The sequence below is a fragment of the Heterodontus francisci genome, chromosome 11 (genome assembly GCF_036365525.1).
Source record: "Heterodontus francisci isolate sHetFra1 chromosome 11, sHetFra1.hap1, whole genome shotgun sequence".
Lineage (NCBI taxonomy): Eukaryota > Metazoa > Chordata > Chondrichthyes > Heterodontiformes > Heterodontidae > Heterodontus > Heterodontus francisci.
Genome location: NC_090381.1, coordinates 77,794,302 through 77,819,853, shown reverse-complemented (window position 1 = coordinate 77,819,853; position 25,552 = coordinate 77,794,302). Strand labels below are relative to the sequence as shown.

The window sequence follows — 25,552 nt, the reverse complement described above, 5'->3', positions numbered from 1 at the left end:
TTGGCTGCATGAGTTGGGGCCAGCTGGCTGAGTGGCACTAGCAAGGGTATCGGCATAGCGGCTGGTGGAGGTGTAGGCTGTTGTGATCCTGAGAGAGGACCGGTGCAGCTTCTCCCAGGGAATCAAAGCTCTTTCACTGCAGCAGCGCCTCGGCTCTCCTAGGGTTTGCTGCAGAATGGAGTGCAGGAGTGATGTAACACCTTGGAAGTCCCTTTCTGCGTTAGTCCCCAAAGCCAACATGGCAGCCACGCCAACATGGCAGCCACACCATCAGCATGCTTCCATCCCAGTGGTATGACCTACCGCAGTGGCCATCTGAACTTCCACGGCAGCATGGACAAGCTGTGAGAATTGTCAAAGGATGCTCCACCATGATGGACCTGTCTGTGTTGTACACAATGGTCTCCATGGCCTGCTCAAAGCCTTGAAACAAGTTGGAGCTGGTCTCCTCCATGCTGTGTGACATTGTGCAAGTTCTTTTGTAGCCATCCAGTGCACCAAGCATTTCTCTGTCTGTCTGAGTCGTCAGTAGCCTGTGACCTTGTGGTCACCATCTGAGTTCACTGCAGCAGGGCCAGTAGATTTCTAACCCTGTGTCTCAAACCAGCTGAATGGCTATCTAGCAACTTTTCAGACCAAATATCCCTTTTCCAGAAGGAAGCAAAAAAGAAATAAAAAAACAATCTCCACCTGTGCAGGAAGGGCTCAAATAACTGGTGTTTTTTTTGACAAAAATTGACTTGTCAGCAATGAATCCTACATTTAGTTAAGTTTGCATCCAAAAAAGTTTGCTTTATAGGAAAGATTATGCTGTAAAACAGTTTGTCCCCTTGTATGTACCAATCCTATCCAAGCACACAATGACTTGGCAAACTAACTGTGTTGATCAAGATACAACTGTAGTTAAATTGTTCACACCAGATGCATGAAAAGAGTTCGTAAGAATCCAACCCTATCAAAGGTAATTATCTACCTCTCCCCATAAATAAATAAATAATTGCTACTGTAGTTTAGAGTAGACCACCAAAAGGAAGTTCCCACTAGTATGAATACCCTTGAGAACTTCCATAAATTGTTACTTAATATGACAGGTTTCAAATCTAACTTTAACAGGAAAGAACTATTGCCAGAAGCCAAAGTGAACTGTGGAAAGTTGAATTGCTTTTCTTGGCTTTAATTTGAACTTTCTCAACAGTGTTTTGCTTTGTTTCTTTGCTGAGCTTGTAAAATGTGCTAAAAATGCATGTACTCTGGGCTTCATTAAGGTACTGGAACTTCATATTAATAGGAATAATGGCTTGTGTTCAGAAGTCATTGATACTGAATGTCTCTTAAAGGAGAAATTTCTGTTTGGCTAACTTTTAATGCTGCTTTCTCCTAGCTATTGCAAGAAAATAAGTTTAAGTCATATTGGCTCACATACATGAGAACCAATTTATCATAATAAATAAACCACTTGATATTTTTTTAAGCCAAGCTCATTGAATGCATGTTTTTAAATCAGATTTTGAATTTTATTTATCTAGACCCATTCTCAATTATTTTTGTGAATTTGATTTTATTACATTGGACTATGTCTACAAGATTCACAAATTAAAGAAGCATTACAAGTGCAATCTGCTTCCAGCAGCTTTGCCATAGAGAGGCTAACCATAACCATCTTTCTCCTGAACTTTTACATTGGTTGATTTTTGTGAGCAGGAAAACCCCATGTGAGTTTTTTTGCTGTGCAGCCCTGCCTCTTTAAAACAGTTTTCAACCAAAACAAAATACTATTACCACAAAATGCCATGAAATTCTAGTATTATCGGATTCACTTTGGAACAAATATTGTGGCAAATAAGTACTTTGTAGTTTTTGTAAAGGAATCATTGATTCAGTGCTCGGTCAGCTACAAATTAGATCCAACGTGAGATGAGATTTGAGCATTTATTCAGTGTTCAGTGAAGTTTGTAGTGAAACAGATTGTGAAAGCATTTTTTAAGTGTTCTTAGTACATTTGTACTAGGTTCCCAAACCTGTAAACTACTAAGTTTAAAGAAGTGAACAGTCAACATTATTCTAACTTTATCCTTTTTAAGTTGGTATTTTGCTTTCAGGATCACAAAGCTTTTTCTTAGTAGAGCTGAACACGCTATTTTTTAATTCTGAAGCAATTCACCAGACCTCCGGATTCCCCAAAGATCCATTCTAGGCCCCCTGCTATTTCTCATCGACATGCTGGCCCTTGGTGATCCAAAGACATGACACAGGCTTCACATGCATGCAGAGGATACCCAGCTCTACCTTACCACCAGCTCTCTTGAGCCCTCCAGTGCTTCTGCTTGTCCAACATTTAGCCCTGGATGAGTAGCAGATACTTGGAATTAAACTTTGGAATACCAAAACTATGGTCTTTCAGTCCTGCCACAAGCTCTGTATTCTTACCACTGATTCCATCCTTTTCCCCAGGCACTGTCTTGAGTTGAACTAGACTGTTCATAACTTTGTCGTATTTGACCCTGAACTGAGCTTCCAACTCCCTCTCTTCTCTGCCCTACCTCAGTTTGTCTACTGCTGAAACTCTCAACCATGTTTTTGTTACTACCACACTTGTCTGTTCCAGTGCACTCTGGCCCGCCACCTATGTTCCATTCGCTATAAACTTGAGCTTATCCAAAACACTGCTGCCTATGTCCTAACTTGCACCAAGTCTTGCTAGCCCATCACTCCTGTGCTCACTGACCTACATTGGCTTCTAGTCTACCAGCCTCATAAATTTAATATTTGCATCCTAGTTTTCAAAGTTCCATATCTTTGCAACATTCACCTGCCCTATGCATTCCTTCTATTCTGGCCTTATGCATCCCCCATTCCCTCACGCACCATTGCCAGCTATGCTTTAGCTATCTAGCCCTTGCGCTGTAGAATTCCCTCACTAACCCTCTCTGTCTGTCTCTGCTTCTTTAGGACCCTCCTTAAAACCTGCCTGTTTGCTTTTAGTCACCCCTGTGAAGAACTACTGCTTTGGTTCAGTTAGTTTTTGTCTGATTTATGCTTGGGACGTTTGCCTATGTTAAAGACACCACAGAAAGTAGGTTGCTGTTACTTGAAAATATAGACAACTAGTGCAGGACATCGCTACAGTATTTCTTCAGGCAGTGTATTATACCCAGCTGCTTCAGCAATGATCTTCCTTTGATCATAAAGTCAAAAGTGGAACTGTTCACTGATATTTACGCAGTGTTCAGCTCCATTTGCAATTTCTTTGATAAAACATTCTTGAGCTGACGAGTAGCATTTGCACCACACAAGTGCCAGGCAATGACTATCTCCAACAGGAGAGAGTCTAACCATCTCCACTTAACATTCAATGATGTTACCATTGCCGAATCTCCCACCATCAACATCCTAAGGTTGCCATAGACCAGGAACTCAACTAAACAGCCACATAAATGTCATGGCTAGTTGAACAGATCAGAGGCTGGGTATTTTGCATCTAATGACTCACCACCTGATTCCACTATCCACAGGGCACAAGTCAGGAACATAATAGAATACTCCCAACTTGCCAGGATGGGTGCAGCTGCAACAACAGTTGCAAAGCCCAACACCATCCAGGACAAAGCAGTCTGCCTGACCATCCCATCCATCACCTTAAACGTTCATTCCCTCCACCTCAGAGCACTGTAGTTTAGAGGCCTGCTACCCGAACTGAACCCGACGGGACTCGACATGTGTCGGGTGCGGGTCGGGCCCATCTTCGGGCTCGGGTCGGGTCGGGCTAAGTGCAGGTCGGGTCGGGCTGGACACACACAGTAAGTGCTCTGCTGGTAAGTATTAAAAATAAAAAAATTTACCTGAGCTGGGAGTCCAGGACGAAACTGAGTCTGCGCAGTGAGCGAGTGATGTCACTATGATGTCTTGCGCATGCGCTGCAGTTTCTTGCAGGTCTGGTGTCAGGAAGGTAAGTGAAGGGATGGTCGGGTCGGGCCGAGTAGTGGTGGGTTCGGGTCGGGCTCGGGGCAAAATCAGAGGGACTCGGGGCGGGTCGGGCACGCTGTGGGTTCGGGTCGGGTTCTTTTTCCCGACCTAAAGCAGGCTCTACTGTAGCTATAGTGTACTGTCTACAGGATGCACTACAGCAGTTTGCCAAGGCTTTCTCTACAGCACCTCCCAAACCTGCGATCTCAACTACCTAGAAAGACAAAGAGTGGGTGCATGATGTTATGAAAGTTTGTTTGTTTCTTTTTGTTTGTTTAAACAAAAATATTTTATAAGGAATTTATAGTTGAGCTGAATAAATGTCGGACTAGTTTTTTTTAAAAAAAGGAAGCCATCAATGCCATCTGGTGGCAACAATGTTGCTGGTTGTCACATGGCTCAGGTTGGAGATGGAGCGGAAACCCTGGTAACAGGGGCAGAGAAGTCAGAAGCGTTCCTTTGGCCAAGCCCAGTAGTAGCAGTGCACCTGGGATGGGCAGAAAAACTGACAGGCTTTCTGGTTGTCGGTCAGTGTGTGTGTGTGTGTGTGTGTGTTTTACATTCTGGAAGAAGATAAAGTCAAGTCTGCTGCAGAAGAAGGAGAGAATTCCAAGGAAGAACAGAAGACAACTTATTTTACAAATTTAAATAATATGTTGTGACCCGCGGAGAATTGGATTGAATTAACAGTGCACTCCTCCCGCCTCGGTCGTAACATATTTCATTGGGGGCTCTCTTTTGCTGGGATAAACCCAAAGTCGACGACGTACAATGTTAAGTGGGGTAATAATAATTGGAAAAGAGAAAAAAAGAACCATGTTTCTTGTGCAATATAGTAAAGTTTACACCATCAGAATGTCCAACAGTTGCTGCGACTTTTCTGAGGGAGGAGGATGAATCCCTCAGTGATTTGAGATACTTAACCAAGGTTAGACTAAAGGATTTGGCAGAACTGTTGGTGTCAGAGTTAAAATCAGGCACTAAGAAAGCAGACATAATTGAAGCAATATCTCAACATTTGAAATTGGAAGAAGGCGGCAAATCAGAGGGTAGTTACAAATGAAAATCTTGAGCAGGAATTGGAAAAACTTGAACTTCAACAGGAAAAAGAAAAAAAAAGCAATAAGAAAACTTGAACAGGAAAAAGAAATTGAAAAATTTAAATTTGAGTTTGAAAAAGAGTTGACAAAAAAGACTTGAATTTGAGGAAAAGGAGAGGGAAAGAGAGCGAAAAGAATTCAAATTTTAAAAAAGATGGAACTAAGGCAAAAGGTGTTCTTGACGCCAGTGGAAATTCTGCTGAGGAAGAATCTGAGTCCAGCCCAGGACCTTGTGAAAAGATGTTTAAATTTATACAAGCTCTCCCTAAGTTTGGGAAAAGGGATGTAGAGGCATTTTTCATTTCTTTTGAAGAGATAGCCAAACAAATGAATGCCCAAAAGAAATTTGGACGCTGCTTATGCAAAGCAGGTTGATGAGCAGAGTTCATGAAGGTGATGTCATGCTTTCTGAGGAGGCTTCTGCAGATTGAGATGGCAAAAAAGTCTAACTCGCTGTGCATGAGTTAGTCCCTGAAACTTACCAACAGAAATTTCAAAACCTCCGGAGATTGGCGGAGTGGACTTATATAGAATTTGAGAAGGTAAAACAAATTAATTTTGATAGTTGGATGCAGGCATTAAAGATAGAAGCCACGTATGAGAACCTTAGTGAATTAATTCTTCTGGAAGAGTTTAAAAATTCACTCCGTCTGTTAGTAAGAACCCATGTAGAAAACCAGAAGGTTTAAAGGCCAGACAGGCAGTGGAAATTTCTTATGATTATGAGCTTGTGTATAAGCCAAAACCCTTTGTGCGTCACTCCCACAAACCTGAAAAGGATAGAAGGTGGGTGAGTGAAAGGAAGGCAGGTAGCCAGGGACAAGAAGGGATAGCTGGGAATGCCCCGGGATCTCCTCCTCAGGCCAGAAAGGAAGGTGCTGAGAGTCGAAGTGAGGTCCGCAAGCCTAAATGTTACCATTGTCACAAGGTGGGACATCTTCGTGCAGAATGTTGTAAGTTGCAGGGTAAACCTGTGGGACTTACTGGGGTGCTCAAAGCCAATGTAGTAAAAGTGGCCCTGACCAAGAGTACAGCAGATCAGGCTGTAACTTTGACGGCAACTGTAAGGCCAAATACAAAAACCACTGAGAGTGTAGGGGTTGTGAATAAGATACCTGAGAGTTATAGGTAATTCATGTCAAAAGGAAAATGAACTCATCCCTCAAGTGAGGAAGATAAACCTGTAGTTATACTTGGGGATACAGGAGCCAGCCAAATTCTTTTGCTGGGGAAAGGTATAACATTTCCACCAGAGATCGCACGGAATGCTAAGGTTATTGTGAATGGTATTGGCGGGGAGAATGTACCTGTACCTTTGCATCAGGTGCACCTAGAATGTGACCTAATGTCTGGAAAGGTAGCTGTAGGAGTTGGCCATAGCTTGCCAGTAGACGGAGTTGACCTACTCCTGGGGAATGATTTGGCTGGAGTGTAAGTAGTAGCTTCGCCAATAGTTATGGAAAAACGAAGTGCAGTTAAAGAGACAGAACCGTTACAGGAAGAGGTTCCAGGAATTTTTCCTGCTTGTGTAGTTACCCGAGCAATGGCTAAACAAGTTCCATTGTTGGGGATAAAATTGGCACCACAGTCAGGTAGCCGAATATCTGAAAATTTCTTTGGGGATTTGGATAATCCAAAGGAAATATTTAATAAGTCCTCTCTGATCACCGCTCAGCAAGCTGATCCAGAGTTGAATGAAGTTACACAATCAGCTCTAACAGAAGCTGAGGCAAAAGGAGTTCCAAAAGGCTGTTGAAAATGGGATTCTGATGAGGAAGTGGAGACCTCCTCATGGACTGCGGACGAAGGCAGGACGGTTGTTTCTCAGATAGTGGTACTGCCAAATTGTCACCGGGAACTATTAAGGTTTTTAGTTTTAGTTTAGTTTAGAGATACAGCACTGAAACAGGCCCTACAGCCCACCGAGTCTGTGCCGACCATCATCCACCCATTTATACTAATCCTACACTAATCCCATATTCCTACCACATCCCCACCTATATTTTCCTACCACCTACCTATACTAGGGGCAATTTATAATGGCCAATTAACCTATCAACCTGCAAGTCTTTGGCATGTGGGAGGAAACCGGAGCACCCGGAGGAAACCCACGCAGACACAGGGAGAACTTGCAAACTCCACACAGGCAGTACCCAGAATTGAACCCGGGTCTCTGGAGCTGTGAGGCTGCGGTGCTAACCATTGCGCCACTGTGCTGCCCATCCTATTGTGGGACATATGGGGATCCAGAAGACCAATCATGTAAATGTCAACATTTTTATTGGCCAGGTCTTTCCAAGGACGTGGTGCAGTTTTGTAAAACGTGCCATACATGCCAGATTGTGGGAAAACTGCAACCTTTCATAAAACTGGCACTTCTAATTCCCATACCAATCAATTTAAAAAATGTTGAGGAAAGAGTTCCACTCATCTTTGTGTTGCTCAAGGTTGCCCTGTTCTAATTATGAAAGAATTACAATCAATTACATTGCTTGATTGGGTTGAGTCATGGGATATTTAACATTTGGGCTTACGTTAATGATTTGCACGAAAACTTCAGCGTAGTTTCACCTCTAACTGGTGCAGTGTCCACCATCTTCTAGCTGGAATTGGTCAGTAGTATCCCATGTCATAGGCAGATCATCTCCAGTAATGTCTTCTCTTCCAGCCCCTGCGCAGTTACCTCTGGAATCAACCAAGGATCTATCTTTGGCCCCCTTCTTTCTCATCTATGATGGCAGCATCCAAAGCGATGGGGTCAGTTTCTATGTGTTTACTGAGAACATCCAGCTCTACCCCAGCACCACCTTTCTTGATTTCTCCACTGCTTGTTCGACGTCTAGTTTAGGTTGAACTGCAATTTCTTCGCGTGAAACTGAAGTTATAATCTTATGCCTCCACCAAAAACTGTCTGCCATAAACCAGACTGTTCGTAACTTTGATGTTGTATTTGACCCTGACCTGAGCTTCTGACCCCATATTGTGTCCATCACAAAGACTGCTCACTTCCACCTCCATAATTCACCTGCCTTGCCTTGACCCATCTGCTGCTGAGAAGCTTTTCACTTACATACTCAGCTATTCCAAAGAACTCCTGGTTAGCCTCCCATTCACCAAACTCTGTAAACATCAGCTCATCCAATAGTCCACTGCTCGTAATCCAAACCACATCAAGTTCTGCTCACCAAAAACTCATGTCCTTGCTGTTCCCTCCTACTTTGCCTCTTGATCCTCCAAACCTTTCAATTTAAAATTATAATCCTTGTGTTTAAACCCATCATGGCTTGACCCCTGACCCTTTTCTATCTCTGTAACTGCCTCCAGCCCTGCAATTCCCCACAAAATCTTGGTTTCTTTGACTGTGCCCTCTTATGTATCTTATGCTATTGGTGATCGTTTCATCAGCCATATTTATGTCTCCACAGTCAAAATTCATTGCTATTTTATTTTCCATTTGAAATTCCATTTGTTTAATGGCAATTGTTTTGCACAAAAATTTTAATGATTTGATTTTGTTTCTTTATTGTCCATTAAACAGTACTTTGGTTAAGTTTGGTGTATTTTTGATTTTAACCTACTCGAGTAGAATATTATTTGTTCTTTATTGATAAGGTTCAGTATTTCCATGATCCTCTTTTTGTGTTTCTGCAGGTTATCGTACCAGAAGGAAATGGCTCAGAAACTATTGCACTTGGTCAGTCAGATATGCCTGGTGAAGTTAATAATGTTAACTTTGAGGATCTTCCAGCTCAGGATAAAGTACTTGAGCCCAGTCCTGATGTAATTATTGAGGAGCAATATAATGACAGCCAAGATGAAAACTATGATGGAATAAATGATTTGCAGAAAATTGTGCTTGGTGGAAGTGTTAGCAAGATAAACTTCAATCTTTCAGACAAGGGTGAGATTATCTTGGTCAGTTAATATAATGTTTTTGGAACTTTAAAGATGGTTATAGTTTGGGCCTACAACTTGTTTTGCTTCAGGAGGTAAATAATTGGAAGGTGGTGTTCAATTTTGTGTTATCTTGGTATACTAAGTACATTGGGAAAAGCTACAACCATTGAAGTGGTGATTTGCCTTTGAATATCTGACAGATTTTAAGAATAAATTTTAAGTATAGAATATAATCTTGCCTAGACTATTGTGATTAATAAATATGTATTGCATGAAAGCATATTTTTGTTATGAACTGAGAGATTGGAATTGTTATGCATTTTATTGACTTGGCTTGTTCAAAATATTGTTTATTTCTACCGTGAACTACTTGGCATATTAGAAACGTAAAAACAAATCAATATCTAGACCTTTTTCAAAACCAAACTGCTAAAAATAATTGTGATTAGCCCTTATGTACTTGGTTTGCATTTATTGATCAGAGATAACATTCTTGACAGAGATGGTGTCTCAAAAAAGTTTCTTATAGCAATTAATAGGCATTGAATGACAGTTAATACAGAATTCTTGATCTGTGGGTTTAACTGCCTTGCAATTTGGTCTCTGGAGCTCCTTTCACTATTTCACCCAATTATGTAACAACATTTAGCATTTACTGTTTGTGCAATCAGTCAAAATATTAAGTACCCCAAACAATAATGGAACCAGTGATCTGCAGAAAAACACATTTGGTGGAAATGTTAACAAGATAAACTTCAGGGCTTCAGAAAAAGTTAAAATTGGGTTAGTAGGTCAATTTGAGGCATAATTTCGGAATTTAAGAAAGACAGAGTATTTTTTAAATGGTGAGAGATTGGGAAGTGTTGATGTCCAAAGGGACCTGGGTACCCTTGTTCATGAGTCACTAAAGGCTAGCATGCAAGTGCAGCAAGCAATTAGGAAGACAAATGGTATGTTGGCCTTCATCGCAAGGGGTTTTGAGAACAGGAGAAAAGAAGTCTTACTGCAGTTGTATAGAGCCTTGGTGAGACTGCACCTAGATTATTGTGAAGAGTTTTGGTCTCCTCATCTAAGGAAGGATTTACTTGCCTTAGAGGGAGTGTAAAGGACGTTCAGCAGACTAATCTGGCGCAGTGGTTAGCACCGCAGCCTCACAGCTCCAGCGACCCGGGTTCGATTCTGGGTACTGCCTGTGCAGAGTTTGCAAGTTCTCCCTGTGACTGCGTGGGTTTTCGCCGGGTGCTCCGGTTTCCTCCCACAGCCAAAGACTTGCAGGTTGATAGGTAAATTGGCCATTATAAATTGCCCCTAGTATAGGTAGGTGGTGGGGGAATTGAGGGAAGGTGAGGATGTGGTAGGAATATGGGATTAATGTAAGATTAGTATAAATGAGTGGTTGATGGTCGGCACAGATTCGGTGGGCCGAAGGGCCTGTTTCAGTGCTGTATCTCTAAATAAAAAAATAAATAAAATAAAATAATCCCTGGGATGGCGGGATTGTCTAATGAGGAGAGATTGAGGAAACTGGGCCTGTATTCTCCAGAGTTTCAAAGAATGAGAGGTGATCTCGTTGAAACTTACAAAATACTTCAAGGGATAGACAGGGTGGGTGTAGATAGGATGTTACAGGGCTTGACAAGGTGGATGTAGATAGGATGTTTCCTCTGGCTGGAGTCCCCCCAAGGGACGTAGTCTCAGAATAAGATGTAGGTCATTGAGATGAGGAAGAATTTTTTCACTCAGAGGATGGTGAACTTTTGGAATTCTCTATCCCAGAGGGCTGTGGAAGCTCAATCATTGAGCATGTTCAAGACAGAAATTGATAGATTTCTGGATACTAATGTTATCAAGGAATATAGGGATAGCGCTGGAAAGTGGCGGTGAGGTAGATGATCAGCCATGATCTAATTGAATGGTGTTGCAGGCTCGGCAGACTGAATGATCTACTCCTGCTCTTTTATTCCTAATTTCTTCCATAAGTCAAACATAAAAGATCGAAAATGCTGTTAAGCTCAACAAGTGGAAGGGTGGTGGGTGGGCTAATGAAGAAGAAGAGAATAACAGGCAAAAGTCAAGTAGATGAGCATGAAATGTGCTTTCCCTCTTAAGGAAACATTTTTTTGGATTTGATGGTCTGGGAACAGGCTATACAAAAATTTGTAAAGATGTGATAAACTACAATATCACGTACATAAATATGAAAATGTCTAATAAGAATAAAACTGGATGGACCACCCAGCATCAATCTAGGCACTGGTCACTGCAAAGATGTACCCAGCCCAGTCAATCCTGCAAAGTCCTTCTCACTAACAGCTGGGGAGTTGTGCCAAAATTGGGAGAGCTGTCCCATAAACTATTTGAGCAACATCCTGACATAATCACACTCTCAAAATCATATCTTTCTGCCAATGTCCGAGACTCCTCCATCATCATTCCTGGATATGCTCTGTCCCCCTGGCAGGGCAGACACACAAGAGGTGGCAGCACAGTGATAGATAATCAGGAGGGAGTGACCACGGGAGTCCTCAACATTGACTGTGGACCCCATGAAGTCTCGTAGCATCAAGTCAAACATTAGCAAGGAAACGAAAATAAAAGCAAAATACTGCGGATGCTGAAAATCTGAAATAAAAACAAGAAATGCTGGAAATACTCAGCAGGTCTGGCAGCATCTGTGGAGAGAGAAGCAGAGTTAACGTTTCAGGTCAGTGACCCTTCTTCAGAACTGGAGTTCTTCAGTTCTGAAGAAGGGTCACTGACCTGAAACGTTAACTCTGATTCTCTCTCCACAGATGCTGCCAGACCTGCTGAGTATTTCCAGCATTTCTTTTTATTTTATATTAGCAAGGAAACTTCCTGCTGAGTACTACCTACAGCACTCTCTCAGTTGATGAGTCAGTATTCCTTCATGTTGAACACCACTTGGAAGAAGCACTGAGGGTAGCAAAGGCACAGAATATACTCTGGCTGGCGACTTCAGTTTTCTTCATCGAGAGTGGCTCAGTATTATCAGTACTGACTGATTTGAGCGAGTCCTGAGGGACACGGCTGCCAGACTGGGCATGAGAAACAACAGAAAAACCTATTTGACCTCATTCTCACTAATTGTGTTGTATGGCATGACTACTGTGTTAAATGGGCTGGATTCAGATATGATGGCAGCTCAAACAGGGCATCCGTGAGGTGCTGCGGGCCATCAGCAGAAACAAAATTGTATTCCACCACTATCTGTAACCTCATAACCCTGCACTTCCCTTACTGTAGCCAGGGGATCAACCCGGTTCAAAGAGGAGGGTAGAAGAGCAGCACCAGGCATTCCTATAAATGAGTTGTTTACCTGGTGAAGCTGCATGCATGCTAAACCATGGAAGCAGCAATGCTATAGATAGAATTATCCCACAACCAATGGATCAGATCAAAGCTCTGTAGTCCTGCGACATCCAGTCGTGAACGGTGATGGGCAACTAAACAACTAATGGGCGGAGGAGGCTCCATGAACATCCCCACCCTCAATGATGGCATAGTCTAGCACATCAGTACAAAAGGCACTTACTCACCAATAACCTGCTCATCAATGCTCAGTTTGGTCTCATCAGGACCACTTGGCTCCAGACCTCATTACAGCCCTGGTCCAAATATGGACCAGAGTTGAACCCCAGAGGTGAGAATGACTGCCCTTGACTTCAAGGGAGCATTTGACCAAGTCTGGCATCAAGGAGCCTGAGCACAATTGAAGTCACTGAGAATTTTGGGGGAAAGCTCTCCACTGGCTAGAGTCGTACTTTGCACAAAGGAAGACGCTGTGGTTGTTGGAAACCAGTTACCTGAGTGCCAGGGCATTTTTGTAGGAGCCTCAATAAAATTTTTACCGAACAATCTGGCCCAGTTGGCCTGGACTTAGCGGTCAGTGGTGAAATGACAGCACTCGTAGTAAGCTGCACAAATGATCTAGCAATCTCTACCATAAAAACAAGAAATGCTGGAAATACTCAGCAGGTCTGGCAGCATCTGTGGAGAGAGAAGCAGAGTTTACGTTTCAGGTCAGCGATCCTTCTTCGGAACTGGCAAATATTAGAAATGTCAAAGGTGAAAAGCAAGTAAAGCGGGGGGTGGGGCAAGAGATAACAAAGGGGAAGGTGTAGATTGGACAAGGCCACAGAATAGCTGACCAGAAGGTCATGGAACAAAGGCAAACAATATGTCAATGGTGTGTTGAAAGACAAAGCATTAGTAGGGTGTTAACGGACTGAAGACTGAATAGCAGCAAGTACAAACATGAAAAAAACAGTGGGTAAGCAAACTGAACAAACTAAGTTGAAATGAATAAAAAATAAATGTAAAAAAGAAAAAAATGACTAAAAATAAAAGTAAAATGAGGGGGGGGGGGGGGCGCCCGTCATGCTCTGAAATTATTGTACTCAGTGTTCAGTCCGGCAGGCTGTAGTGTGCATAATCGGTAAATGAGGTGGTGTTCCTCGAGCTTGCGTTGATGTTCACTGCAGCAAGCCCAGGATAGAGATGTGAGCATGAGAGCAGGGGGGAGTGTTGAAATGGCAAGCAACCGGAAGCTCAGGGTCCTGCTTGCGGACTGAGCAGAGGTGTTCTGCAAAGCGGTCACCCAATCTGCGTTTGGTCTCCCAATGTAGAGGAGACCACATTGTGAGCAGCGAATACAGTATACTACATTGAAAGAAGTGCAAGTAAATCGCTGCTTCACCTGAAAGGAGTGTTTGGGGCCTGGGATAGTGAGAGAGGAGGTAAATGGGCAGGTATTACACCTCCTGCGATTGCAGGGGAAGGTGCCATGGGAAGGGATTGAGTTGGTGGGGGTAATGGAGGAGTGGACCAGGGTGTCGCAGAGGGGAACGATCCCTTCGGAATGCTGACAGGGGAAGGGAGGGGAAGATGTGTTTGGTAGTGATCTCTGACACCTTTCCCAATGTTAATTTGAATCTGGAGCCAAGTTTAAGGGATCTCCATTTGTCTCGGGAAAGTGATGCCATCAAGCAGGATAAACACTCAATCACATTGAAAAATTATCACAGACAGCAAAGCAGGAAGTAAAATGCACTGATTATTCTTCACTTATTCATTTTGTTGAAAGCAAAATAAAGATTGGGACATCCAAATTAAAATTTAGAATATCAAAGTTTGAAAATACTTTTTATTGAATTATAGATTATTTTTATCATTGAAAAATTTGACAATATACAAGTATCATTTTCCAGGGCCAGAAATGTTGCTCAGCAGAGGTTTTAACTAAGTCTGTCATTAAAAACTCAGTTACACCTAATTAACGAGGCTTAACTTTTTCGGGTTTTTTTAATGGTGATATTACAGTGTAAAGGGAAGTTCTCGAGTTCAGTGATTTCTAAAGATTGCCACCTGCGGGGTCTGAACACTGCACCCTGTGGAGCAGCAAGGAATCACTGACAGCAATTTCTGCATTTATATGTTCTCAACTGTCCATGCTCTGGTGCCAGAAGTTGCTTTCCATTTCACTGATGGCAAAGGTTGACAATTTTGCTGTCATTACAACTGCAAACTATGAATCAAGGGAAAAAAATAACTTCTGACCTGAAAATGTTAACTTTGTTTCTCTCTCTGCAGATGCTGCCAGACCTGCTGAGTATTTCCAGCACTTTCTGCTTTTAATTCAGATTTCCAGCATCCGCTTGTTTCCATTTATATAGTGCTTTTTCTTATTCCAATGTGCTTGACATCCATTGAATTATTATATGAAATGTCATTACTGTTCTGGTATGTATGGCAACTTGCAATAGCAAAACCTTACAATGAGAAAATGAGATGAATGAATAATTACTGAAGTTTTCCTTGGTGGCTATTTGCATATGCATTGGCTACCACTATGGACCTGAGACCCTGACCTCCCATTTTTTTTCCCCTTTCTATGCCCTTCCCAGCCTTTTTCCTTCCTTTTTAGCTTTGTCCCCATTCTCTTTTGTTCCAGCACCATCTCTCTTTGGTTATTTTTTTCATTTGTCACTATTAGCTCAGCCTATTTTCTATCCTGATGCTTGAGACCTTTATGCATCAGAACATATCCTCCCTCTGCATCTCGTTCAGTATTCTCTGCTGAGCACCGTAGAATTTGTTCATTCCGCCAGTGCAATATCCCTTCTTCTCACTCTCTACCCTCAGCAACCATCTCCCCTAATCTCTTTGGGGGTTAACTTCTGATTTCCTCACCCCTTGACCTGTTGGCAAAGTAATTATCACTACTTTGCTGTGTATGTCTTCCAGAATGTTCACACCTCCATGAACAAGGCGTTTGTCAGCCACAACCTCTACTTAGTGATTTTCACAGACATTCATTGCTGGTATGTCTTGCTCAGTGGTGTGTGGAGAATGCCTTCAGTGCAAAGGATTAAAATATCTCTACCAAAGGCATAATCAATTTTGCTCTTTGAGCCCTACCTTGTTTTCTATTATGTAATGGGAGAGAAAAAGAAAAAAAAATCCTTTTTACCATTTCTGTCACAAGGTTGGAGTGATATTTTCAGTGTATTTGTGGGACAGAGAGTGAATAGTTTTGTGCATAAATAACCCAGTTGATCCATAGGTTGGCAGTGATGTGAAATGCTAACAGAAGTGAGAACCTACAAACACTTATTTGCACCTTTTTAAATTGTAGGTTAAATAGGACCATTATTATTTAGTTTGGAATTTCAGGGATATCAGTGAGCATCCTCCATTACATTTAAAAAAAAAGCTGTCCTGAACGTGCAGTTTTGTTGTACCTCTCCGCCTTGTGTGATTGCTCCCCTCATGCTCCCCACTTTCTCTTTTCCTCCTACTCCATTTCTTACTGTCTCTGTCTCTTTCATACCTCCCTTGTCTATCTGTTCATCTCTCACTTCCCCTTGCCATTTCCATTTCATAGAGTCATAGAGTTTTACAGCACAGAAACAGGCCCTTCGGCCCAATGCGCCTGCGCCGACCATCAAGCACCCGTCCTAACTAATCCTATTTCCCCCCACTTGGCCCATAGCCTTGTATGTTATGGCGTTTCAAGTGTTCATCTAAATACTTCTTGAATGTCGTGAATGTCCCTGCTTCTACCACCTCTTCAGGCAGTGTGTTCCAGATTCCAACCACCCTCTGGGAGAAAAAATTTCTCCTCAACTTCCCTCTAAACCTCCTGCCGCTTACCTTAAATCTATGCCCCCTGGTTATTGACCCCTCCGCTAAGGGAAAAAGTTTCTTCCTATCTATCCTATCAATGCCCCTCATAATTTTGTATACCTCAATCAGGTCCCCCCTCAGCCTTCTCCGCTCCAAGGAAAACAACCCCAGCCTATCCAGTCTGTCTTCATAACTGAAATGCTCCAGCCCAGGCAACATCCTGGTGAATCTCCTCTGCACACTCTCCATTGCCATCACATCCTTCCTATAATGTGGTGATCAGAACTGTACCCAGTGCTCCAGCTGTGGCCTAACCAGTGTTTTATACAGCTCCATCATAACCTCCCTGCTCTTACCTTTATTAGCTGAGGCATAGAATATAAGTATCCCATATGCCTTCCTAACCACCTTATCTACCTGTGCTGCTGCCTTCAGTGAACTATGGACAAGCACCCCAAAGTCCCTCTGACCTTCTGTACTCCCTAGGGTCCTACCATCCATTGTATATTCTATTGCCTTGTTAGACCTCCCAAAGTGCATCACCTCACACTTCTCAGGATTAAACTCCATCTGCCACTGCTCCGCCCATCCTACCAGCCCATCTATATCGTCCTGTAGTCTAAGGCTTTCCTCCTCACTATTTACGACACCACCAATTTTCGTGTCATCTGCGAACTTACTGATCATACCTCCTATAGTCACATCTAAATCATTAATGTACACTGCAAACAGTAAGGGTCCCAGCATCGATCCCTGCAGTACCCCACTAGTCACAGGCCTCCATTCAGAAAAACAACCCTCGACCATCACCCTCTGCCTCCTTCCACTAAGTCAATTTTGAATCCAATTTGCCAAATTGCCCTGGATCCCATGGGCTTTTACTTTCTTAACGAATTTCCCATGCGGGACCTTATCAAAAGCCTTACTGAAGTCCATGTAGACTGTATCAATTGCTTTACCCTCATCTACACATCTAGTTACCGCCTTGAAAAATTCAATGAAATTTGTTAGACACGATCTCCCCCTGACAAAGCCATGCTGACTATCCCTGATTAATCCCTGCCTCTCCAAGTGGAGATTAATCCTGTCCCTCAGAATTTTTTCCAATAATTTCACTACCACTGATGTTAGACTCACTGGCCTGTAATTACCAGGTTTATTCCTGCTACCCGTCTTGACTAATGGTACCACATTCGCTATCCTCCAATCCTCTGGTACCTCTCCTGTGGCCACAGAGGATCTGAAAATTTGTGTCAGAGCCCCCGCTATCTCCTCCCTTGCCTCACATAGCAGCCTGGGATACATCTCATCTGGGCCTGGGGATTTATCCACCTTTAAGCCAGCTAAAACAGCCAATACTTCCTCTTTTACAATGCTAATTTGATCAATCATATTACAATCCCCCTCCCTGATCACTACACCTACATCGTCCCCCTCCATAGTGAACACACATGCAAAGTAATCATTCAGAACCTCACCTATGTCCTCCGGCTCCACACACAGATTGCCTCTATGATCCCTAATGGGCCCCACTTTTTCCCTGGTTATCCCCTTGCCCCTAACATACTTAAAAAACGGCTTGGGATTTTCCTTTATCTTGTCTGCCAGTGATTTTTCGTGCCCCCTCTTTGCTCTCCTAATTACTTTTTTTAAGTACTCCCCTACACTTTCTATACTCCTCTAGGGCCTCCGCAGTTTTCAGCACTCTGAAGCTGCCATAAGCCTCTTTTATTTTTTCCTTATCCAATCCTCTATATCCCTTGACCTGTTGGTCCTGCTCTTCACCTTTACTGGAACATTCTTCACCTGAACCCTCACAATCTCCCTTCTAAATGACTCCCACTGGTCTGATGTAAACTTTCCAATAAGAAGCTGCTCCCAGTTCACTTTGGCCAGATCCTGTTTTATCATATTGAAATCTGCCTTCCCCCAATTCAGTACTCTTATTTTCGGTCCCTCTATGTCCTTTTCCATAACAACCTTCGATCTTAGAGTTATGGTCACTATCCGCAAAATGCTCCCCCACTGCCACTTCTACCACTTGTCCACCTTCATTCCCTAGGATTAAGTCCCGTACCGCCCCTCCTCTTGTAGGACTCACTACGTGCTGGCTCAAAAAGGTCTCCTGAATGCACTTGAAGAATTACGCCCCCTTTAAGCCTTTTGCATCAAGACTATCCCCTCTAATATAGGGGAAGTTGAAATCCCTTATATTACCCTATTATTTTTGCACCTCTGAGATTTGCCTCCATATCTGCTCCTCTACTACTGCCTGACTGTTTGGAGGCCTGTAGTACACTCCCAGCCAAGTGATTGACCCCTTTTTGTTTTTAGGTTTTACCCATATGGCCTCATTAGAGGAACCTTCTAGGATATGATCCCTCATTACTGCATTAATTGACTCCTTAAACAACAGTGCAGTTTCACCTCCTCTTTTACCCCCCCCCCCCCCCCCCCCCCCCCCCCATCACGTCTGAAGATTCTATACCCTGGGATATTCTATTATGTTAAAGGCGCTATATAAATTCAAGTTGATGTTATGTAGGGAAAACTTGCAGTTTAAGTTTCAACATATATGGTGTTAATTATTTCCTATCTTCAAACAATAGTTATATGTTGCTTTGTTTTTTGATAAGGCTGTAAATAAATTAGCCATGCTTCACAATTATAAGTACCACCATTTTGCTTGTAATGTAAATGGTATTTCTTTGCTGGCTGTTTTGATTTAGTTATCATGGAAGACTATTAATGCCAGAGTTTATTAGTCAGTCTGTTTAAGCCAAGAAGAGCGATTGGAAAGAACCAATGGCTTTGTAAACATCCAACTGATCATAGCCTTCACTTTGAAGATTGGGAATTAAAAGTTGCTTGAGAATTAATATAGAATTCTGTGTGGCTTGGCATAAGCTATTTCCATCAGGGATTTACCACGTTCCAGAATTATATAATGCAAAGCCACACAGAATTTAATTACTTGGGTGATGAAATCAGAATCTATATGGGCCTTTGCAGTGTTTTTTGAACATTGGAATGTAATTTCTACACTACACGGTTTTATTTATTTAGTATGATTTCAAATTTGTACTTGCATTTTTTAAAATCAGTGACTTGGATAAGCACTTATGTTACAGCAATTTGACGTCAAATTATCTGTGCTGTATACATTAAACTTTCAATAGCCTTATGCCATTGTGTCATTTATTAGATTATTTCCTCCATCCTTTCTGAATGTTTGTCATAACATAATAACATAAAAAGTAGAAGCAGGGGGTAGGCCTTCTTGAGCCTGCTCCACCATTCAATAGGGTCATGGCTGATCTTTGACCTCCACTTCACTGCCCAACTCCCATATCGCCTGATTCCCTTTGATTCCAAAAATCTGTCAATCTCAGCCTTGAATATACTCAATGAATGAGCATCCACAGCCCTCTGGGGTAGAGAGTTCCAAAGATATACAAATTAGAGTGAAGAAATTTCTTCTTATCTCCGATATAAATGGCCAATCCCTTATCCTGAGACTGTGCCCTCTAGTTCTAGGCGCTCTGGCCAGTCGAAACACAAAGTTAACACGCAGATATAGCAAGCAATTGGGAAGGCAAATGGTATATTGACTTTTATTGCAAGGGGGTTGGGGTACAAGAGTAAGGAAGTCTTGCTGCAGTTATACAGGGCTTTGGTGAGACCATACCTGGAGTATTGTTTACATTTTTGGTCTCTGTACCGAAGGGAGGATATACTTGTCTTCGAGGGAGTGCACTGAAGGATCTCTAGATTGATTCCTTGGTTGAGAGGATTGTCTTTTGAGGAGAGATTCAGAGGAAAGGGCCTATGCTCTGTGGATTTCAGTTGAAAGAAAGGTGATCTTGTTGAGAAATATGAGATTTTGAGAAGGCTTAACAGGTAGATACTGAGAGGCTCTTCCCCTGGCGGGAGAGTCTAGAACTGGGGGCATAGTCTCAGGATAAGAGGTTGGCCTTTTAGGGCTGAGATGAGGGAAGGTTTCTTCACTTAGAGGGTTGTGAGTCTTTGGAATTCTCTACCCCTGAGCTGTGGATGCTCAGTCATTGAGTATATTCAAGGCTGTGATCGATAGGTTTTTGGATACTAAAGGAATTAAAGTTTATGGGGCTCAGGTGGGCAAGCGGAGTCGAAGTCGATCAGCCTGATCATATTGAATGGCAGAGTGGGCTTGAGAGGCTGTATGGCCTGTTATTTGTGTTTCGTCCTAGGCAGGTGGAGGGTGTTAATTATGGTCTTACCTGAGTGTATATATAAGGAGACACTTCTTGAAACTGGATGAAGGTTTGAGTGAGGAGCTGCATGTTTGTAATCTTTTTACTTCGTAAAATAAATGCAAGACTGTGTAAAGATTGGCTCCAGCATAATCCTTCAACAACAAGCTTTCTGGAGTATAACATGGTAGCAGAGGATTGTTTTGCCTAAAGGTGAAGATTGGAAACTAAAGAATTTTTTTCATATCGAAAACTAAAATCCCAGTGTCTGTTGGAGAAAATGGCAGAAAGCAAGTGTAAATTGTTAGGGCATGATTACCCTCTGATGTTCTGAGTTTTAACCATGTGACTAGTGGAAGAATGAAATGGATATGTGGATGATGGTTACACCCTAGCAAAGAGGAAACAAGGTATGGCCTTGGCATTGTCATTTCCTACCAAAACTAAAATCAAAAGTGAAGTATTTTGTGAATTGGATGCTCGTCAGTTGGAAACTGATGAAGGTTTGGATCTTCTGTTAGAATTCCTGGATGAGATGTATAACAAAGGTAATCTATTCAATGCCATGGTCAGACTTTGACAGATTTCGGAAAACAGATGGTTAATCACTTGAGCAATATATCATGGACTTCAACAGACTGTATAGATGATTGAGGGAATTCAATTTGGAGATCCATGGTTCAGTGCTAACAATTTAAATTGCTATATTGTACTCGGGTGTTGCATATGGACAGGCTCCTGGTGCTACTTGGGGTTCAGTTTTCAGAAAAAGACTCCCTGTTGGATCAGATGTCTGCTGCCTTAAAAAAAATTCCTGGGGAAACTCATTTTCTGCAGCCTTGGTAGACGGCTTAGGGCGGCGCAGTGGTTAGCACCACAGCCTCACAGCTCCAGCGACCCAGGTTCGGTTCTGGGTACTGCTTGTGCGGAGTTTGCACGTTCTGCCTGTGACCGCGTGGGTTTCCACCGGGTGCTCTGGTTTCCTCCCACAGCCAAAGACTTGCAGGTTGATAGGTAAATTGGCCATTGTAAATTGCCCCTAGTGTAGGTAGGTGGTAGGAGAATGGTGTGGATGTGGTAGGGAAAATGGGATTAATGTAGGATTAGTATAAATGGGTGGTTGTTGGTCGACATAGACTCGGTGGGCTGAAGGGCCTGTTTTAGTGCTGTATCTCTCTAATCTCTCTCTAATCTCTAGAACAAATAGGACATTCTTCAGTGACACAAAGAATGGAGGACTCAATGATTACCGATTTCGAAATGATCCAGTTACTGAACGCAGGCTCAGTACAATGGAAAAGTTAAAGAAGGCAGGAATGAGGATGAAAGCACCTTTAGCAGGTCTGGCTGTTACATCAGAAGACAGAACTGAAACAGCTGTAATAGGCAAATGAATCCCAGCAATGCCCAAGAAACAGTTAATAAGTGCTTCAGGTGTGACTCGAAGTATCATTAAGCAATGAACTCCCCAAAGCAGAGAGGCAGGGCCTTCGAAATGATACATGACACAGAGAATTCTGAGGCCGAAGAGGAAGATAATGATGAATTTGAAGGAATTGTACTAGTCACAAGGACTTTTAGTTCTGTGATGAATGTGTTAGTCGCAGATTCATTCACCTGTGCTGTGTTAGATAGTGCTTGTGCATCGATAGTATGTGGAGCAGAATGGTTAAAATGTTATCTGGATTCACTCAGTAGTGAGGATCGACGTAAGGTTAAGGAGTATAAAAGTACTACTTACTTTAGGTTTGATGATGACAACACATTGAAGTCACTAAAGAATTGTAATTCCATGTAAAATAGCTGGTGTAAGCCACTTTATCAATACTGATGTAGTGTCTAGTGAGAGACCTTTACTGTTGAGTAAACCTATGAAAAAGGCACAAATGAAACTTGATATGGAGCATGATAAAGCAATTGTTTTTGGAAAGTCAATGGATTTGTAGTTTACCCAGTCAGGGCATTACTGTATCCCCTCAACAAATCTGATGTTACTAATAAGTATTAATGGCATCAGGTGATAAGAATCAGAGGGGAAAAAAAGCAAATTGTCTGCAAGTTACACAGACAGTTTGCTCACCCTACTTGTCAAAGATTAAAAACCCTGCTAAAGGATGCGGGAGTGGTTGATGAAGAGTAAACAAGGATAATAGAAGAGATTAGTGAAAAGTGTGAAATCGATAAAAAGTATCAGAGGATGCTGTCAAGTACTATTGTAAGCCTTCCATTGGCACGTGACTTTAATAAGGTAGTTGCCATGGATTTAATGGTATGGGACAAAGACAGAAATATTTTTATTCTACATTTAATAGACCTGGCAATCGGATTTCGTCTTACAATAATACATAGCAAGAACAAAAGGATGAATATAGATAAAATTATGGAGAACTGGATAGGGACCGGACTTAGGGCACCAGCTAAGTTTCTGACTGATAATGGAGGGGAAGTTGCCAATAATGAGTTCAGAGACATGTGAGAAAACATGAACATATGGTCATGAATACCACAGCTGAAAATCCTTTCAGCAGTGGACTTGTGAAAGGAATCATGCGGTGATCGATGAAATGCTGCATAAAATCTTAGCTGACCAACCAAACTGCAATTGACTACTGCCCTGGCATGAGTGGTTCATGCAAAGAATTTGCTTCAGATGGTCGGAGGATATAGTCCCTATTAATTGGTCTATGGGCGAAATCCCAAATTGCCTTCTGCGCTGTGCGTCAGTCCTCCTGCTCTGGAAGGTAGTACAATTAGTTAAATTTTTTCCTGCAGAGTTGAATGCTTTACATACAGGGAGACGGGCTTTCATCAAGGCTGAGGTCTTGGAGAAAATTCGGAGAGCTCAGAGGTATCATATAAGGCCATTTGAGAGAATTCAATTCAGGAGATTTGGTGTATGATAAAAGGGAGCATCGCAGGGATGGAAAAGCCCTGGTCATTATGGTAAGACAGTAGTCATCAAACATGGAAATCAAACTGTTAAAGTTCCATCCTCATGATTAATCGGGATTGATTACCAAATCTCAGAATCTGAGCAGCTGATGGAAGCAAATGAGGTACCTTGTACCTTAAATGCTTATGTGTTTTATGATGAAGGTCCTGAGGAACAGAATATGGTAGATCATCGGTTGGATGTGATGTAATGTGAAAGATCACGATGCGCAGGACAGAGCTATCACATCCAAAGGCCAATTTCCCAAGTAGGTAATGAAAAACGAAAATGCTGGAAATACTCAGCAGGTCTGACAGCATCTGTGGAGAGAGAAGCAGAGTTAACATTTCCGGTCTGTGACCTTTCATTGTGTTCTGATGAAAGGCCACAGACCTGAAAGGTTAACTCTCCTTCTCTCTCCATCGATGCTGCCAGACCTGCTGAGTACTTCCAGCATTTTCTGTGCATCCGCAGTATTTTGCTTTTATTATTATGTCTGATTCGGTATTCGGGTGACATATATTCCAGAGGCGTCTAGTGATTGGAGGGATGCAACAATTGCGGGATCTGCAGGAAAATCTACTGTTAAATTTAAATATTGGTTGAATGTTCAGGATGATAGCCGAGAAGCGAGGTCCATGGATTGGCAGAATGGGGTGAAAAAGTGAAGAGTAAGAAAGTGCAGCGCAAGATCTAATAGTGGGTTTGGAAGTGACTCTTGCGTCATGAAACGATCAATTACTGGAGGAAGGGCCTCCGATAATGAAAGAAGGAGATCTTGCTGTAGTAGTCCCGAAAGATATCAAAGTGCTAGTAGAGGCTGTAGTTTGAACAGATTACACAATGAAATGAATGCTGAAGAACAGTCTCGCAATGGAACTAGAAGCAGAAGTCCTCATGACTTGTGAAGTTTTGGTGGCTGCCTATAAACTTGAGGATAAACTAATAAGAGGCAAAACAAAAAGAGTTGGAGAGAGTTTGGTGTTTATTCAGAGGTACCAGATAAGGGACAGCCAGCCTTGTCACATAGATGGATTTGTACTGAAAAAGTCCATGGCTTATAAGGCTATTTGTGAGGGGTTTTGAAGAGTGACTGGGTGATACAGATGTTAGAGTGGACTCTCCCACAGCTAGAAAAATAATCTTGAAAATCTTATTAACTTTTTTGGTCACATATTCATGGGAGTGTAGATCAATCGACACAAAAGCCACATTTCTGCAGGGTGCTGCTTTTCAGAGAGAGGTGTTTCTGAAACTGCTTAAAGAGGCAGCAGTTGCAGAAGGAAAGCTATGGAAACTAAACTGTGTCTCTGGCCTTAATGATGCTTCCCGTAAGATCTGTTTTGCTGAAAATTGGTTGTAATATTTTATTGGTATCATAAAGGGAAACCTTCAGGCATCTTCATGATGATTTCTTATGGGGTGGTATTGCAGAATTTGAGAGATGTGTTATGAAGATTAGAGTATAATTTAAGATTGGGAGTCAGGTTTGTGAGACTTTTACATAAATTGGTTTAGATATTAAGCAGTGTAGGTCTGGAATAACTTTAAATCAACAATCCTATTTAGAGTATTTTACTTCCATCCTGGTTAATCATGCTGAGTCATCACAGAAAGATGATATATGTAAAGAAGCGACAGAGCAATTGTGAAGCTTGATTGGTCAATTAAAGTGGTTGTGCATTCAGACTAGACTTGATGCTAGTTTTGATGTGTTAGAGTTAAGTACTACGATGAAATACCCAAAAATTGAGAATGTTTTAAAGGCAAATAAAACATTAAAGAAATTAAATCTGGAAAAATGCATACTTAAATTCCCATCCTTAGGTGACTGAAGGAATATGAAACTAGTCATTTTTAGCGATGCTTCACATGCTAATCTTGCTGATGGGTATTCGAATGCAGCTGGTTTCATAATATTTTTGAGGGTAAAAATGGGAAATGTGGTCCTATAGCTTGGGAAGCTAAGAAAATGAAAAAGGTTAAAAATATTGTAGCTGCGGAAACACTGACTCTTGTGGAGGCAGTGGATATGGGGTTCTATTTGTCAAAAACTTTAGGTGAGATTCTGTACAGGGGGCTTATTGAAGATAAGATAACCATTGAATGTTATGCAGATAATCGTTCCTGGTGGGATAATGCACACTCTACAAAAAGTGAGCAGAAAACATTTACCGATTGACCTTGCTGGATTGAAACAAATGCTGGAAAGGAAATCTCCAAAATTAAATGTGTACATGCAAGTTATCAACTATCTGTTTTATGAAAAGAAATTGTTAGTG

General features: G+C 42.0%; 1 protein-coding gene across 2 annotated transcripts in view; it reads left to right on the top strand.

Annotated features, from left to right (window-relative positions):
* The window catches only part of dis3l2 (DIS3 like 3'-5' exoribonuclease 2), a 410,232-nt gene that overhangs the window by 107,624 nt on the left and 277,056 nt on the right, over positions 1-25,552 (top strand). For both annotated transcript variants that reach the window (XR_010975985.1, XM_068042291.1), the window contains exon 6: positions 8,715-8,964. Coding sequence is in view for 1 of the 2 variants with exons in the window: in XM_068042291.1 (XP_067898392.1) it covers positions 8,715-8,964 (250 nt within the window). In the remaining variant the exon portion in view is untranslated. The remainder of the gene's footprint in view (positions 1-8,714; positions 8,965-25,552) is intronic.